The following is a 15,970-nucleotide window of genomic DNA, read 5'->3' on the forward strand; positions in this document are numbered from 1 at the left end:
CCATTTAAATGATTTTCATGGGGCCTGGCCTGGTGACATGGGTGGTTAACTTCTTGTGCTCCACTTCAGCGGCCCAGGGTTCACAGGTTCGGAACCCGGGTGCAGACCTACACCACTCATCAAGCCATGCTGTGGCAGCGTCCCGTATATAAAATAGAGGAAGATTGGCACAGACGTTAGCTCAGGGACAATCTTCCTCAGCAAAAAGAGGAAGATTTGGCAACAGACGTTAGTTCAGGGCCAATCCTCCTCACAAAAAAAAAATTAAGAAAAAAAAAGATTTTCATGAACATAATGAATGCAAAAAATGTCAATGTTAAGTGGAAAAAAAACATACAAAATTATAAATACAAGTTAGAAAAGGCTGGAAGGAAATATACCAACATTTTAACAGTGGGTAATGGGATTATAGGTGATTTCCTTTTTATACTTATCTGTATATTCCAAAACGTCTCCAAGTGCATATTATCTTTATAACAAAATCTTAAAAAACATCAACCTACTGGGCCGGCCCAGTGGCGTAACAATTAAGTGCATGCGCTCCGCTGCGGCCGCCCAGGGTTTGCAGGTTTGGATCCTGGGCACGGACTGACACACTGCTTGTCAAGCCATGCTGTGGCGGCGTCCCATATAAAGTGGAGGAAGATGGGCACGGATGTTAGCCCAGGGCCAGTCTTCCTCTGCAAAAAGGAGGATTGGCATGGATGTTAGCTCAGGGCTGATCTTCCTCACACACACACCAAAAATCAACCTACTAAAAATTAATCCAATATTAAACAAAACTAGAATGCATCCAGAGACAATTGCTCCATACAGCAAAAGGACTTGAACCTGTATGACACTGGGTTAGCTGGGAACATTAGCTGGAAGTGAAGACTCAGAGGACCAGAAGTGTGGTCTTCAAGTATCTGCAGGGCTTCCATGCAGAAGAACTATTTGGCTTGTCTTCTATGACCCCAAGAGATAGAGCTATCCATGAGCATTATGTTGCTGTTCACGGCTGTATCCCCAGGCCCTAGAACAATGCCTGGTGCATGATGGGCACTCGATGTTTGTTAAATTGTACAGAAGCTAGAGGGAGATAGATTTGGGCTCAACAAAAGGATACTTTCCCACTGCCTTAGGATGGAATGGGCCGAGGCTCATCGGTCACCCGAGGATGGCACAGAGGCAATGCAGGGGTCAGATAAGCTCACAGCAACCTCCTTGATCTCTTTCCACCCTGAGATCCTATGGTTTTATTACTTTAAGTAGTTACCTAAGCATCTCTGGTGCACTCAGCATCTGGGGATGGGATGATGGAGATAGGAAATGGGATGCGTAGGGCAATGAGAAGTGGGTTCAGGGAATTACTTGGTCTGCCTTAGCAAATCTTAAAGGAGTCTCTAAAATGCTCTAAAGAAAACCTCTTAAACACAGTTTCAGAACCACCGTATAGGCTTTAACCTAAAGCACTTTCTATTTCATGAGTGACATACGGCACAACCATATAATTCCAAGAAAACAAAAGGTGCTAATGAAGTTACTATTTCCCCATCCAGGGATGAATAATTCCAATACAAAAACTGTAAGCAGGGCGAGGCCCGTGGTGTAGTGGTTAAGTTTGGCGTGCTCTGCTTTGGCGGCTCGGGTTCGCAGGTTCAGACCCCAGGTGCGGACCTACTCCATTTGTCAGCCATGCTGTGGAGGCGTCCCACATACAAAATAGAGGAAGACTGGCACAGATGTTAGCTCAGGGCTGATCTTCCTCACCAAAAACAAAACAAAACAAAAACTGTAAAAGCAAAGCAAAACAAAACCAAACCAAGCAAACAAAAAAACCAAACACAAAACTACTCTACGGATCCAGCTTGCACTGTCCCCCTGCCCCAGGAGATGTTTCACCCCTGTAGACAGACAGCTGCCATCAGTCAGATAAACTGTTTCTAGTGCTTCTGCCGACAGTGTGAATCCAGGAGCTGAACACAATTCTCAGGATGGTTTACAGAAAGAATTCAGGTTATTGTCACTTTGCCATCAGAACACAGGACCATTTATACATGCTTTTTCCTTTGCCACTTACAGCCCCTGCAAAAAAATATGAAAGGGGGAAAAAAGCAAACCCTGTATAGTATCCTCAAAATTGGTAAGAGAAGAAAGAAAGAAAAGTATTCAAGTGGGTGAAAATGGTGAGTAAATACAGAACATTCAGGGAAACAGCAACAGCCCAGGACAACATTAAATAATGAGATAATATATGCAAAATGCTTTGAAAACTATAAAATGCTATACGCATGTGAGGAGCTGGCGTTATTATTGCACAGACATTCTACTAAGCAAGGTAAGACAATTGATGGAGATTTGTAGCACCTGATGGGAAAAATGGGTTTGCAACTGAAAAGTGACCTAGAGAAATGACAAGCAGCAGAAACGTCTGGCTTTTCAATCCCAACATGAGACCACAGACAAACGGTTAAACTTCTAAATGGGAAGAAAAGAATTCAGCCATCTCTGGAAATACTAACCACAAGTGGACAGAGACAGCTCAGCCTCAACAAGCAGATTCACACAGACCTAGGAAGTCTTACCAGGACTTCATCTCTCGCCTCCAAAGGTAAATCTTTGGGCCTGGCTCAGTCCAACTGAAGCCTTTAATAAATGAAGAATGGAATGGGTTAAAGTGTAGCCAAAAAGGCTCTCCCAAGCAGTTTGACAGGTCTGGTCTCTGACTGTGCTGGCTGTCCAGCTCTGTACAGAGAGGGACGTGGCAGGGTTAGGGATACATCTGCACAACCAGTTACTTCTCTGCCCAATGGCATAGCTCCAGCTTCCTTGCCACAGGCACCTTCACCTGCTCCTGTTCATTCCCATTCCCCATGCCATCTACACCTAGTCTAAAGCACCATTTCTAGAAGTAGGAGACAAGGGGCCGCCACTCACCGTGGCTTTGGTAGTTCCACACAGCCATAGCCAACCACAACTCAGGTTTAAGGCTGGCCCTTGGCAAACCTGTCAGTGAATTCTGAGACCTGTAACCAACTTAGTAATCTCTCTCCCTCTCCACATTAATATCTCCTCTCCTGACAGGACCTGATAATACGGGATGGAGCTTTATGTGTCACCTTTCCCAGGATCCTCAATATCTCCACTGCAATCTATAGGCCTCAAGCTAAGGGAATGAAGAGCTGGTGCAGGACATTAGGGAGGGCGGGGCTCTGCTTGGCTGCCAGTGAGTAGAAGGAAAGCCCTCAACAGTGAGAGGCTCGTGCCCTCAAATAACAAGGGATTTCATGGGATTAAGTGTCCTACTGCTCTTGGCATCACTTGACCTGGGGAGCAGGGCTGGGCAAAGGAAGCCAAGTTGCTTCAGGGATATTTGGGGTCTCCCAGACTCCTACATTGGGCTTGAGATTTACTGTTAAGCCTCAAACTACTTTTTTTTTTTTTAAACTAAAAACATCACTCTGTCCCCACACAGGTCCTCAAAATAGTGGAAGAGATCAGACCCCCAAACTAGTTAGTACAACCAATAGCCAACCTAGTCTAAATTGACTTTTTGAAACCACAACAATATTTTCTCCATATTATTACTTCTAAAAAGAATAATCTATTTTCCTGGGTAATTGTGTTCTGATTTCCTCTTGAACTCTCTATTATTTATATTTGGAAATATTTTAACATATTAAAAACAAGATAGGGCCGGCCCCGTGGCTTAGCGGTTAAGTGCACGCGCTCCGCTGCTGGTGGCCCGGGTTCGGATCCTGGGCACGCACTAACGCACCTCTTCTCCGGCCACGCTGAGGCCGCGTCCCACATACAGCAAGTAGAAGGATGTGCAGCTATGACATACAACTATCTACTGGGGCTTTGGGGAATAAAGATAGATAGATAGATAGATAGATAGATAGATAGATAGATAGATAGATAGATAAATAAATAATAAAAACAAGATAGAATAGGATAACTTTTCCCAAAGAATTGAACCTGCTTTTTTCTAACCTATATATCCAGTTAAGTTAATTCTACAAAACTAGACTTTCACATTTGTATATGCCATAGCAAAGAAATGCAGTTTACAATACAGAGAAGTAGTAGCTTTAGAAATAAGCAAATCATTATTGGAAAGTAGAGCTCTAAAAATTTAAAACCATTCTCAACGTGCATACCAAGAGGGGGAAGAAGCAGCACGCATAAGAAAAGGTGCATTCAGGGCCGGCCCCGTGGCTTAGCGGTTAAGTGCTCGCGCTCTGATGCTGGCGGCCCGGGTTCGGATCCTGGGCGCGCACCGACACACCGCTTCTCCGGCCATGCTGAGGCCGCGTCCCACACACAGCAACTAGAAGGATGTGCAGCTATGACATACAACTATCTACTGGCGCTTTGGGGGAAAAATAAATAAATAAAATTTAAAAAAAAAAAAAGAAAAGGTGCATTCATCAGATTTGAATTTGGTTAGCATTTTTATTGAGCATCTGTTGTGTTTTAGGAGCTTTGCTAAGAACTTTCACATATATTATCTCATTTAAACTAACGGTGTCTTGTAATATGAATCCCTGCAATAGATCTGACTGTAAAAGTCTTTGCATTTACACAGAAGTGATGCATAATGGGTCACCAGCCTCCCAACCTATGTGCACACAGCACTCATTTATGTGCACACACACATACATCCTGGACTTCACAAAAGAAAGCTTCAAAACTAAACTGGTTTCTAGTATGCTAGAAAACACCCTCATGTACAAAGCAAGCAGCAGAAATAAGAAAATAGCAGGACACTGCAGCATGACAGCAAACAAGAACCTCACTTGGGGCAGCTTTCAGAACCATTATTTTAGTGGGATCATGAAACAGTGGTTGGTAGGGAGCTCTGCAAGTTATCAGAAAGGAATCAACAACCTAAATAAAGTGGATAATACATTAAGCACTTCATCTTTTCCTGTTGCGTTCTGAGGAGGATGTGTCATCCGAAACATGACAGGGCCATTTCAATCACTCCCCAGGTCCTCCCTGGTCCTTCTACCCGACCCAGCACTTCCTCATTATTCTTAATGAGGAGGTGCTACAGCCACTCCTCATTCCCTTTTCAAGTTCTGTGTCACAATACCCATAGGAATCTCACATCCACCTCATCAACACCCACAGTCATTAAGTAGCCACCTTCTCTTTCCACCAACTGCAACTTTGAGGTCATTTAATTCAATTCAACCTTTATTGAACTGTTGGGATGAGTCTGACACACTAAGCAGGAATACAAAGATGAACCAGGTGGTCTCTGCCTACCCGGAACTTATGGTCTCCTTATGGAGAAAGAGACAGACACAACCTTAATATCCATTCATTCATTCACTCACCACACATTTCCTGTTTCATTCATTCAGCGAATATTCACTTAGCACCTACTTTGGCCAAGGCTGGCGTCAGTTTGGGTTTCCCCAGAAGCACTCCCCGAGACAAGGACCTAAGTGCAAGGGGTTTATGAGGGTGGTAATTTCAGAAAACACTGGTGGGGCTTAGAGAAGGGAACGCAGCAAAAAGAGGGTGTGTTATCAAGTGAGTGACCACCCTGGGCAGCTCTGGGAAATGGTTTAGTGCCCACGCCTCAGTTACTCCCCCCCGAGGGCCGATGGAGCTGACGATTTATCATTTTTATACACCAACTCAGTCTTCGGGTGAGAGCTGCTCCAGGGGCATGGTATTAATTCCTTGGCCCTTCTGGCTTCCATGCACACGTGGGCAAAGTGGGCTCCTGTGACCAGAGGAAGCCCTCAGACAGAGATCTGGGTGCTGGTGGTTAAAAGTGCGGCCATGGTGCTATCAAACAGTAAGGGCGAAAGGGACATGCGAGGGCCACCGACAGATAAGGAACAGGCACCAGCTTAGGGCTGGGCATGAGGGTTGAGGAGTGTGAGTGAAACAAGCAACATCCCTGGAATTTAAGAAGAAGACAACACCCAGCTGTCATTAATGCTGTTCATGCTCTGTGCAGAGCGCCTTGAGTATTCAGAAGGGTCATGAGTCTGGTTTGGGCAGGGGGTAGGGAGACGGGCGACTGATTGTAACACAGTGAGAAGTGCTCTAGCTGGCATACACATCAGGGTACAATGACAGGAGGAGGAGGGAACAGGTAGGTGGTTACGTCTGAGGGAGAAGCAAGGAAAATTTCAGAAAGGAGATGTTGACTCAGTGCCTCTGGGCTCAGAAGAAACGTGTAACACTAACAAATGCATAAAGTCTACCTCTCACAAACAAACCGGTGGTAAAGCTATGGTATCTTATAAGCACTGAGTTCAGGGATATCTCAGGAATAATGTAAATATTTGCCAAGGCACTTCAAGGAGTTGAGAACTCATGAGATGAAAGGAATTCTGCAGAGTGACCAAGTACCGGTCTCCAAGTCAGAGACTTGATTTAATTCCTTGCTGTCATTTCACAGCTTGGCAAGATACAAACATCTCTCTGAGTCTCAGTTTCCTCATCTGTGAAATGGAAGGGTCCCGGAATGTGGAAACTGTCCTCCCTCCTCTGCGCTACTTAACCAACAAGATCTTTCCTGCAACCACAAAGACAAATCTCATCAAGCCCTTTCTCCCTTTCCTATCAGTCACCCAAGACTCCAGTGTCGGAGGCCATGTCATTTCCCTGGACTCTAAACTTCACATGGCCCCGACACTGCCTTTTCTAATCCCACCTTCCCCTCTTCCTGTCTCCACTGTGCCCTCCGGGACTCAAATCAATGGGCAGCAAATCCCTCGTCCTCAATCTTTTGAGTGAGCATTCCCTTCACCTCCTTTTTCTGAGTCCAACCAACCCCTGGCTCTCCCAATGACACTGCTTCCCCAGCCCTCCCAAGCTGTGACTGTTTTTTCTCCCTTACAACTCAGATTACTGGGCCTAGAGGCAGGAGAGATGTGCCTCTTGCTCCTCATTGCAGCTTCCAGACCATTCTCCTTCTTTCCCCTATAACACCCAGCTTGACTCTCAGCAGACGACACATCACCCCACTTGTGCAAGTCATCTACAGACCCCGCTCACTCCCCCTCCATCTTTGAAGCTTTAGCTCCAGACTCACGCACTCTCCCACTGTCACATTTATTGGTGATTTCAATAACCCTATGGAGAAGTCTTCCAATGCGCAGGCCCCTCAGTTTCTTGACCTCCTTTCCTCCAAGGATCTTGTCCCCCATCCCACCTCAGCCACCATTCCCGGTTACATTCTAGACTCTGTGCAATTGTCATAATTCCAGTCTCCAACCACTGTCTCCAATCTTTCCAGGTTGCTCTGTCTAGTACCCCAATTCCAGCCATACTTTGACCCCACCAGGAACTACCATGTATGGATCCCCTATCTTTTCACTGTCCCTCACCCTCTTCATACCCTCACTTTCCCTCTCACCCTATTTACATTCCATAGTCAAGCACCATAGCATAGACCCTCAAATCTTTGCACCTGTTTCTTGCTTGGCTAAACCACAACCCTGATTAGACTGACCCAACTCTCTGCCTGGTTGGTGTGCCCTCCTGTGCAATGGGACATGTCTGGAGAAAAAATATACACACCTGCTGACTGGGCTCAAGAGCACCCTTAATGCTGCTTGGCAAGTATTAGATTTCCCTCATCCACTCACTCTCCCTAAAACCTAGACAACTATTCACATTGCCTTCTCGCCTCAAACCTTCACTATTTCCCCTCCTTCTCATTCTCACTCTTCCTATTTCAATGAGAAAAACAGACAATCAGACAAGAACTTCTCTACAAGCTCCCACGCTCACATCTATCCACCTACCTGCACCTGTGCCACATAGGTTACCCTCTCGCTTATTATAATGGCTGAAGTGTCCTTGCTCCTAGCTTAGGCCAGCTCCTTGAAATATGCAACAGACCCCAACCCCTCCCATTCACTTACAGCACTGCTCCAGCAATTCACCTCTCTCTCCTAATCAATTTTTTCTCTCTCTGTTGGATCATTCACACCAGCATACAACATGCCATTATTTCTCCCTTCTTTAAGAAAAGCCTCTCAAACTCATCTCCCCTTTGAGCAATGTCTTAGTCATCTCAGGCTACTATAACAAAACACCATAGACTGGGAGCCTTAAACAACAGACATTTATTTCTCACAGCTCTGGACACTGGAAGTCTGATATCAGGGTGCATGACTGGGTTCTGGTGAGGACCCTGTTCCTGGCTTGCAGACAGCTGCCTTCTTACTATATCCTCACAGGGCAGAGACAGAGAGATCAAGTTCTCTGATCTCTTCTTTTAAGGGCAGTGCCCCAGAGCGCAGTCCTTGGACCTTTTCTCTCTCCTATCTATAGTCACTCCTTTGATAGGTGTATGGAGATGCTCCTACATTTGCTCTCTTCAAGGCTTTCCCCTGAATCCCAATCAACATGACAAATGGCCTACCAGACATTTCCACTTGCATGTTTAATGGGCATATCAGACTGAGTCCTGATCCTCACCAACTCCTCCCACATCTTTTCCATATGTAAATGGAAAACTTCCCTCTTCTAGTGCTCAGGCAAACACCTTGGAGTGCTCCTTGACTAGTCTGTCCCACACGCCCAACATCTGATCCACTGGGCAAGTCCTGACAACTCTGTCTTCAAAGTATATCCAAAATTCAGTCACTTTTCACCTCCTCCCTTGAAATCATTTACTCCAACAATCATCATCTCTCACCCGAACAGTAGCAATAACCCCTAAGTGATCTCCCGCTTCTGCCCTTGCTGCCATCAGTCTACTCTCAACACTGGTCAGAACAACCCTGTGAACATAAGGCAGGTCATATTACTCTCTGCTCAAAACCTTGCAGTGGATTCCCAGCTCATCCAGAGTCAAAGTCAAAGCCTTTGCACGACCCACAGGCCCTATACATCTGCTCCCTCCCAACCCCCACCTCTCTGACTTCCTCTCCTAACACTCACCCCTTTGCTCACTCTGCTCTGGCCACACTGGTCTCCTTGCAATTCCCTCTTGTCTAAACTACTCTACTCCCAGATATCTAAATGGCTTGCTTCCTCACCTCCTTCAGGTCTTTACTTGAACATCATCTTCTGGATGGGGACCACCCCAGCCATCCTATTTAAAAATGCAGTCCCCTCCCCCACCTCCAGAAACATGCTATCCCCCTTCCCTTTTTTTCTCCTTAGCCCTTTTTTCACTAACATACTATATATTTTACTTATCTTGTTTGTACTCTCTCTCTCCCACCTAGAATGTAATCTCTTCGAGAGGCAGGGGATTTCTGCCTGTTTTGTTCTGGTGTCTAGAACCATACCTTACACATAGTAGGTGGTCAACAGATTTGTTGACCAAATGAATGAATGAACGAATGAAATCATAATGAGAGAGGAGACTGTTCTTACTCTCCATTGTATCCCCAGTCCCTAGCACAATGCCTGGCACAGAGTGGGCACTCAATTAATATTTGTTGAGTGAAATAAATGAATGAGTAGGATTGTTGGGAAGATTAAGACACATAAAAGACATTAAAGTAATAATAGTTACAAGAATGAAGAACCATTAATCCTGTTAGTTTCTCAGTGCAAAGTAACTTAAATTTATCACTTTCTCATAGTGGAATCTTGAGTTACTTTTTAATAGTGAAAGATCAAATAGAGACAGACTGAGAATTTCAGATCATGTTATAGGTATGCATTAAAACAATACAAACCCCTAACAAGGTGAAGTCTCTCAGTGAAGTGGGTAAGGTGGCCAGGCAAGGGGTTGGAGTGAGGTAAGGCTGGCATTGACATACCTGGATGTCAGTGGACTCCCTGCTAGTAAGGGGAGTGACAAGGAGGTGCAGAGGGATGGGGATGACATGGACCTCTCTGATGATGGCTGTACCCTCTTCCACCAGGCAAGTCTAACAGATTTGGAGGAAGTGTTATGGTAGCAGCAACAGGTGGTTCAGAAATCTATGAGTAGGGCTTTAAGATCCACTAAGGATCCTAATCTACAGTGCCGAGAACTCTTCCCAACACAGCTCATGAGGAGTCCCTAAAAACCACTGTTAGAAACTAAACATCCAGCCCATCATCAGTCCCGGAGGTCAGCCCGCAGATATAAACGTGGACCCATGGGTAAAATGTATCCATTCAGAATTCAGGTCAGTTTGGAGACATAATATGGTAGATGCTTCCACTCACTCTCTGACCTTTCCACTGGTGTTGTATGGTGCTTTATTCGGATTACAAGGTGTCAGACACAGGCCTTTAGAAGGGACCCACTGAGGTTAAAGATCAACCTCTGTGCACAAGGGTTAGCACGGACCCCTTTCCTGCCAGTGTCTTCTTGCACAGTAACGGGAGGCCATCGTTTCTCCATGAGGCCTCTGTTGTCTTTTGTAAGGCTGCAATATACCATTTCCTCATACAAATTTAGTTAGGATTCCACACCCCCAACCAAACATTTAAATCTTACTCACCTGACTACTATCAAGAACCAAGTAAAAGTATTACAGAACACTTAATTTAAAGAACCTGACCTAGAAATTGCTGTGTGGCCACCAAGCTTTTAGCTCTGAAAGTAAGAGAAGGAATGCTGAATCATTCTGCTCCTAAGGGACAAATTGTAATGAACCCTCATTTCCAGGTCAGATTTATTTTTTCTGTCTTGGTATCTGTCCCTGAGTTTGTGACTATACTTGTTTGTTGAGACAGTTAATTATAAAGACCAACGGGTGGTCAAAGAACTTAATTCACATTAGTGACTCTGTTCTCATATAATGGCTTATCACAAAAACATTTACACATCCAATCTTGATTTCTCAAACACAGAAACTAATTACAGTAAAAGTCTCATATACTTCAAATTAGCCTTTAAGGCACTTCACTCAGTCAACTAACAAACATTAACTGAAGGCATACTGTGTACCATTACTGGAACACACACTTGAGGAATCTCTAGTCACTTAGGGAGATGGGGGAGATAAACTTTGTAAATAGATAAAATACGATGAATGCTATTTTAAAAGGTGTGTGCAATGCTATTTGGCAGCAGATGGAAGAGAGAGACTGCTTGGGGGCAGGGTAGGGAATTCAAGGAAGACTTGATAGAGATGACTTGAGCTGGATTTGAAGGATGAATAAAAGTGATCATGTGGGAGGGAGCTGGACCAAATGGGTATCTCAGGCAGAGGGAATTTCAGTGCAAGGGGCACAGTGGTCAGTGTAGGCTGATGCATGGGGTGGAGTGGAAGAGAGAAAACAGAAAGTGCTGAGACTAGTGTTAATTAGTTATTAGTTAGGACCAATAACGAGTATTGGTCCTAACTCCCAGTTGGTACTATGTGCCCAGACGCCCTTACTGATGTTTATAAGAGTTAATATGTAAAAAGAACCATGCCTGGCACACAATAAACAATATATATATTTTGCTATGACTATTATTATGTGCATTTTGGTGCCACATTCACCACCATCTTATCCCCAGGGTTCAGAACAATTAATAAATATTTGTTAAATGAATGAAGAACTTGCAGTTTCTAGAAAGGAGACAGAGATGGATACAATTCTCATAATGCTACACTCAGCAGAAAGTGAAAGGAAGGTGTTTCCTCCAGGCTTGCTTCAGCGACCTGAAGGTCATTCCACTCTTTCCGGGAGTCTCCCACCCAAATCTACACTCAGTAAGGGAGATCACTGGGTTAAAAATAATAATCATAAAACCTTGCATTTGCATAGCATTTTCAGCTTACATGTATTATCTTATCCAAAATAACTGCAATCTTTAAATCCAGAACTATTCATCTCTTATCTGAAACCTATTTCCAGATATAACCCGAAATTCTTATCTCTGGATTTGGGCTCCCACTAGCCTGCACAGAGGGACACTCAGGAATGAATTTAAGCAACTTTCTGAGGCCCTGTCTGTCCCAAACTGACTCCATCTACTCCTGCACGCCTCTCAAGAAGAATGGAAAGGAGTGAAGGTGTGAAGGCTTTGTCAAGATGGCACCTTAACTTCCTAAACTATAAAATTATTTGCAAAGTCTCTGTCTAGACTCAATTTGATTAAGTTCCGTTCAATTCCACATCTATTGAGAAAGGCACTGTGGGCGGCAGGCATCCTCAGCAAACTTACTCCATATCCCTGGGCTGGAATTAGGAGATCAGGCTTTCCACTGTGGGTTTGCTGCTAACTAGCTAAGCGGCATTGAGCAAGTCACTTCACCTCTGTGAGCAGCAGGTTCATTTGTAAAACGAAGAGATTAGAATGGATGATCTCAAGGTCCTTTCCAGCTCTCACATTCAATAATTCTCAAATGGCAATAGCATTGATATCACTATAATTAGCTATTTCTGTATTTCAAAGCCAGGAAATTTAGAGTTGTTTTCAGAGGAATACTTTGGCTCAGCAAATTGCCAAGAGTTTTCTACAGTTTGACTACAGAAGAAACTGGGAAATAGAGCGCACATCTTATTCATTCAAAAATATTTCCTGAGGGCCGGCCCCACAGCCTGCAGTTAAGTGTGCGTGCTCCGCTGCTGGCGACCCTGGTTCGGATCCCGAGCGCGCTCCAATGCACTGCTTGTCAGGCCATGCTGTGGCAGCATCCCACATAAAGTGGAGGAAGATGGGCACGGATGTTAGCTCAGGGCCAGTCTTCCTTGGCAAAAAGAGGAGGATTGGCATGGATGTTAGCTCAGGGCTGATCTTCCGCACAAAAAAAAAAAAAAATTTCCTGAGTGCCTACTATGTGCGAGGCACTATTCTAGTCACTATTCAGCACTGAGTAAAGCAAATGAGCTCAATTTTCTCACAGAACTCACTTCACTGTGCTTTAATTAATCCACCCCCACAAAAAATAAATCTTTCAACTGCTTTGGACTGCAGAAATAGTGACCTAATAGGTTCATGTGATGTGTTGTGGTTTGTGTGTGGCATTAGCAAATAATTAAAACTGCATCAAAAAAAAACCTGTCTTCAATTTCTCCATCGACCAGGCGAAAATAACTATGTAGATTTTCCTGTAGTTTAAAAAGAAGTAACTCCTGGTTTCTGAATAGATTGAGATATATTCACACATGAACTCCAGTAAAATGTTAAGACACTAAACAAAGGGGTTTAAATGTTTCCTGCAGTACTAGCATTTAATTTTCTTTTTCCAGGACTGATTCTTTAAAAAGGGAGTTGTAGATACAAAATAGAGAGTATTTCCCTACTCTTTCACAGAATGTGTGATGGGTCTACAGCAGGAACAGGATGTGGAATTTTGCTTACTGTATCTCAAAAAAGGCATTTTTACAAGCTATAAAATAAATAAATAAAATGGAGAGCAAACAAACTGACCCTGGGGGTGGGAAGACATATATACTAGGTCTAGATCAGCAAAATACAACAGATTATCCCATTTAAGTATGGCACTGACACACAGAATTTTAGAGCTGGTGGAGGCCCTTAGTTTTATAAACAGAAAACCTGAGATTCAAAGACATAAGGTGACTTGACCAGGGCAAAGCCAAGATACTTGTTAGCAGCAGAGCCATAACGAGTACCCAGGTCTGCAGATTCCCTGTTCAGGAATCTGGTTCTACATTTACTAACTTTGAGAGTTTTAGCAAGTCAAGGAGAGAGAGAGGGTACCCTTCACGGTTGACAGACACTGTTTTAGACTAAATATAAGACACTTAATGTCAGATACACTCCACTTAGAAACTGCTCATATTCAAATTCTCATTTGTAAGTAGCCTGTTCAGAATTTGGAATCCCTTTCCCCCTGCCAGAGAAAAGTAACAAATTATGACCTTATTTAACCAGGCTGAAATAATATGAATGGTATCCCAAGAGGCACCCTCATCTGGGCCCAAACCCCCTTGAATCCGGGATCCCCCTGAAGTGAAGAGCCAGGGGGAGGCTCCTAAACTACAGATTCCTAAGTCAGAGACCACTTGTATTAAAGATAATTAAGAATATCTAAGAACATATTTAACCTTTTGAGGTCAGGGTCACAGATGATAACCATGTCTTACCCAAAAAAGTCTCTTGAACACAGCAGTGGAGAAATCAGTGAGGCCAGAATGGTCTGTACCTGAAATCTTGGCTTTTCTGGAATCAGAATTCAACACTTTTAGGGAGAAGGATTAGTTAAAGAAAACCCATCAAAGATCTACTCTCGCACTTTGCACTCAAGAGGTGACTCCAATCTTTCTTCGATTTCTCCCCATATCCAGGTTCCTAGTTTGGGAAATAATATTCCCTGTAGTGCATTACTGATGCTTACACACGCCTGAAAAACTTTTAAAAACATTCATCTTAATGGCAATTTTGTAAATTTAGTGGGGTTTTCTATAAATCTAAACAGACAGGGTATCTATCGATGCAAGCAGAATATCAAATTTGAGGTGAGCACTTGATTTTCCTCGGACCTGCAGGCGGCTTCAGGTGAATTCGAGTTCCTCCCAAAACAAAGTCCCCTAAGTAAATTAAATCCCGTTCTCAAATCTTGGCCTCAGGGCAGATGGTGGTGGTCAAAGGAAGCTCTCAAGGTTAGAGGCTTGCTCCAACCTAGAGATGTCTCGCGGGGGAGAGCGGCTGGTTTGGGGGCCCGAAGGAGACTCGGCTGGAGGAGGCCCAGGTGCGCGCGCCCACCCGGCCAGCTCTCGGGGACGCCGGCGCGCCCCCCCACCCTCCCGGGGCCCGCCTGGCTCACCGAGGTGGCCGCCGACAACGGTGACTGCGATCTGGTCCATGAGCACCGCCCGGAAGCGCACGTCCTGCTCGGAGCAGCGCTGCCGGAGGGCGCGCAGGATCTGCACCTGCGGGTAGTCCTCGCGGATGCGCCGGTCCGTCAGGAACCAGAGCTGGGAGCACATGGCGGCCAGGCTGGCGGCGCCCGGCGCCCCGGGCCGCTCGCTCGGGCTGGCGGGCTAGCGGGCGGGCGGGCGAGCGCCACGGCTCCGCTCCCGCCGGTGCGCCAGGCGCCTCTGCAGCCCTGACCCAGCGAATCTGCCCGGCCGCGCAGCGCCGCCGCCGGCCCGGCCAGCCAATCAGCGCGCGGCGGCGCCCGGGCGGGGCGGGGGGCGGGGCCTGCGGCGGCGGGGGAGGGGAGCCGGGCGGGGCTCGGAGCCGCGGGGATCCCGGAGCCGCCGGCGGCGACGGCCGGGCCGAGGGAGGGCGTGCGTGCCCGGCCCCGGCCCCGGCCCCCGGCGGCGGGCACTGCGGCCGGGGTGCGGCGGCGGCCCCGGGGGACGGCCTGGGTATCCCGGCTTGCAGACTGACGTCCCAAAGGCGGTCTCGACCTCACGACGGCTAGGGACACCCGAGGCCCCTACAGAGTGCGGGGCCGGGCCTCAGGGACGTCCCAAGGCGGACTCCGGGGCCTGGCGAAGGTCACCCGCCTAGGCCCCCAGTTGGGCCCTGGCCTTGGAGTTCTCTGCCCGAATCCTGGAGCTGGCTGTGGAGGGTGAGGGGCAGTTGGGTTCTAGCCGCCTCCCGTTCAGATAATTTGAGGCTGCGTTTCTTACGGTTTCGGATTTTCTTACACTGCACACCCCATCCTAGTCCGCAGCGGTTCTGGGCCTGCAGAACCTCAGTGTGAAGAAAACGGATCTAAGACTCCTTTTAATTAGGACCACTGACTGGTCTTTCCCCTCCCCGCCCCCCAGGCCATACAACTGAGTCATCTTTAAACACCGTCCTTGGTCTTAGCCAGCTGCAAATTCTGCCTACAGACAATAATGTTTGAAGCCAGATTTCCCTTTCTAAATAACTGCAAGACTGAAGTTAGCAGTCTCTGGAGATTGCTTTTCTCTTCCAGCTCATTAAAATAAAACTCCTTTCTTTGGCAAGAGTAATTTCAAGGCAGGCCCAGCAATGACAACTTAGAAATGGGGTAAGCTGCCTCTGGTAAGGTCTAGGCTTCATTGTAAATATTATGCAAGTGTGTGTATTTACTCACTAGAAGTGCCTTTGGGAAAGTTCTGTCTTAATGGAATTCAAAAATTAATTCTATTTCAAGCAATGTTAAGTAAATCCTTTTGT

General features: G+C 45.9%; 1 protein-coding gene across 1 annotated transcript in view; it reads right to left on the minus strand.

Moving 5' to 3' along the window:
- Nucleotides 1-14,887, minus strand: part of RIMKLA (ribosomal modification protein rimK like family member A) — a 36,303-nt gene extending 21,416 nt beyond the window's left edge. Inside the window, exon 1 of the mRNA XM_004443129.2 lies at nt 14,640-14,887. Coding sequence (XP_004443186.1) covers nt 14,640-14,802 — 163 coding nt within the window. The 5' untranslated portion in view covers nt 14,803-14,887. The remainder of the gene's footprint in view (nt 1-14,639) is intronic.
- Between the last annotated feature and the right edge of the window lie 1,083 nt (nt 14,888-15,970).

The sequence above is a fragment of the Ceratotherium simum genome, chromosome 22 (genome assembly GCF_057802395.1).
Source record: "Ceratotherium simum simum isolate JZ-2026a chromosome 22, ASM5780239v1, whole genome shotgun sequence".
NCBI classification, from domain to species: domain Eukaryota; kingdom Metazoa; phylum Chordata; class Mammalia; order Perissodactyla; family Rhinocerotidae; genus Ceratotherium; species Ceratotherium simum.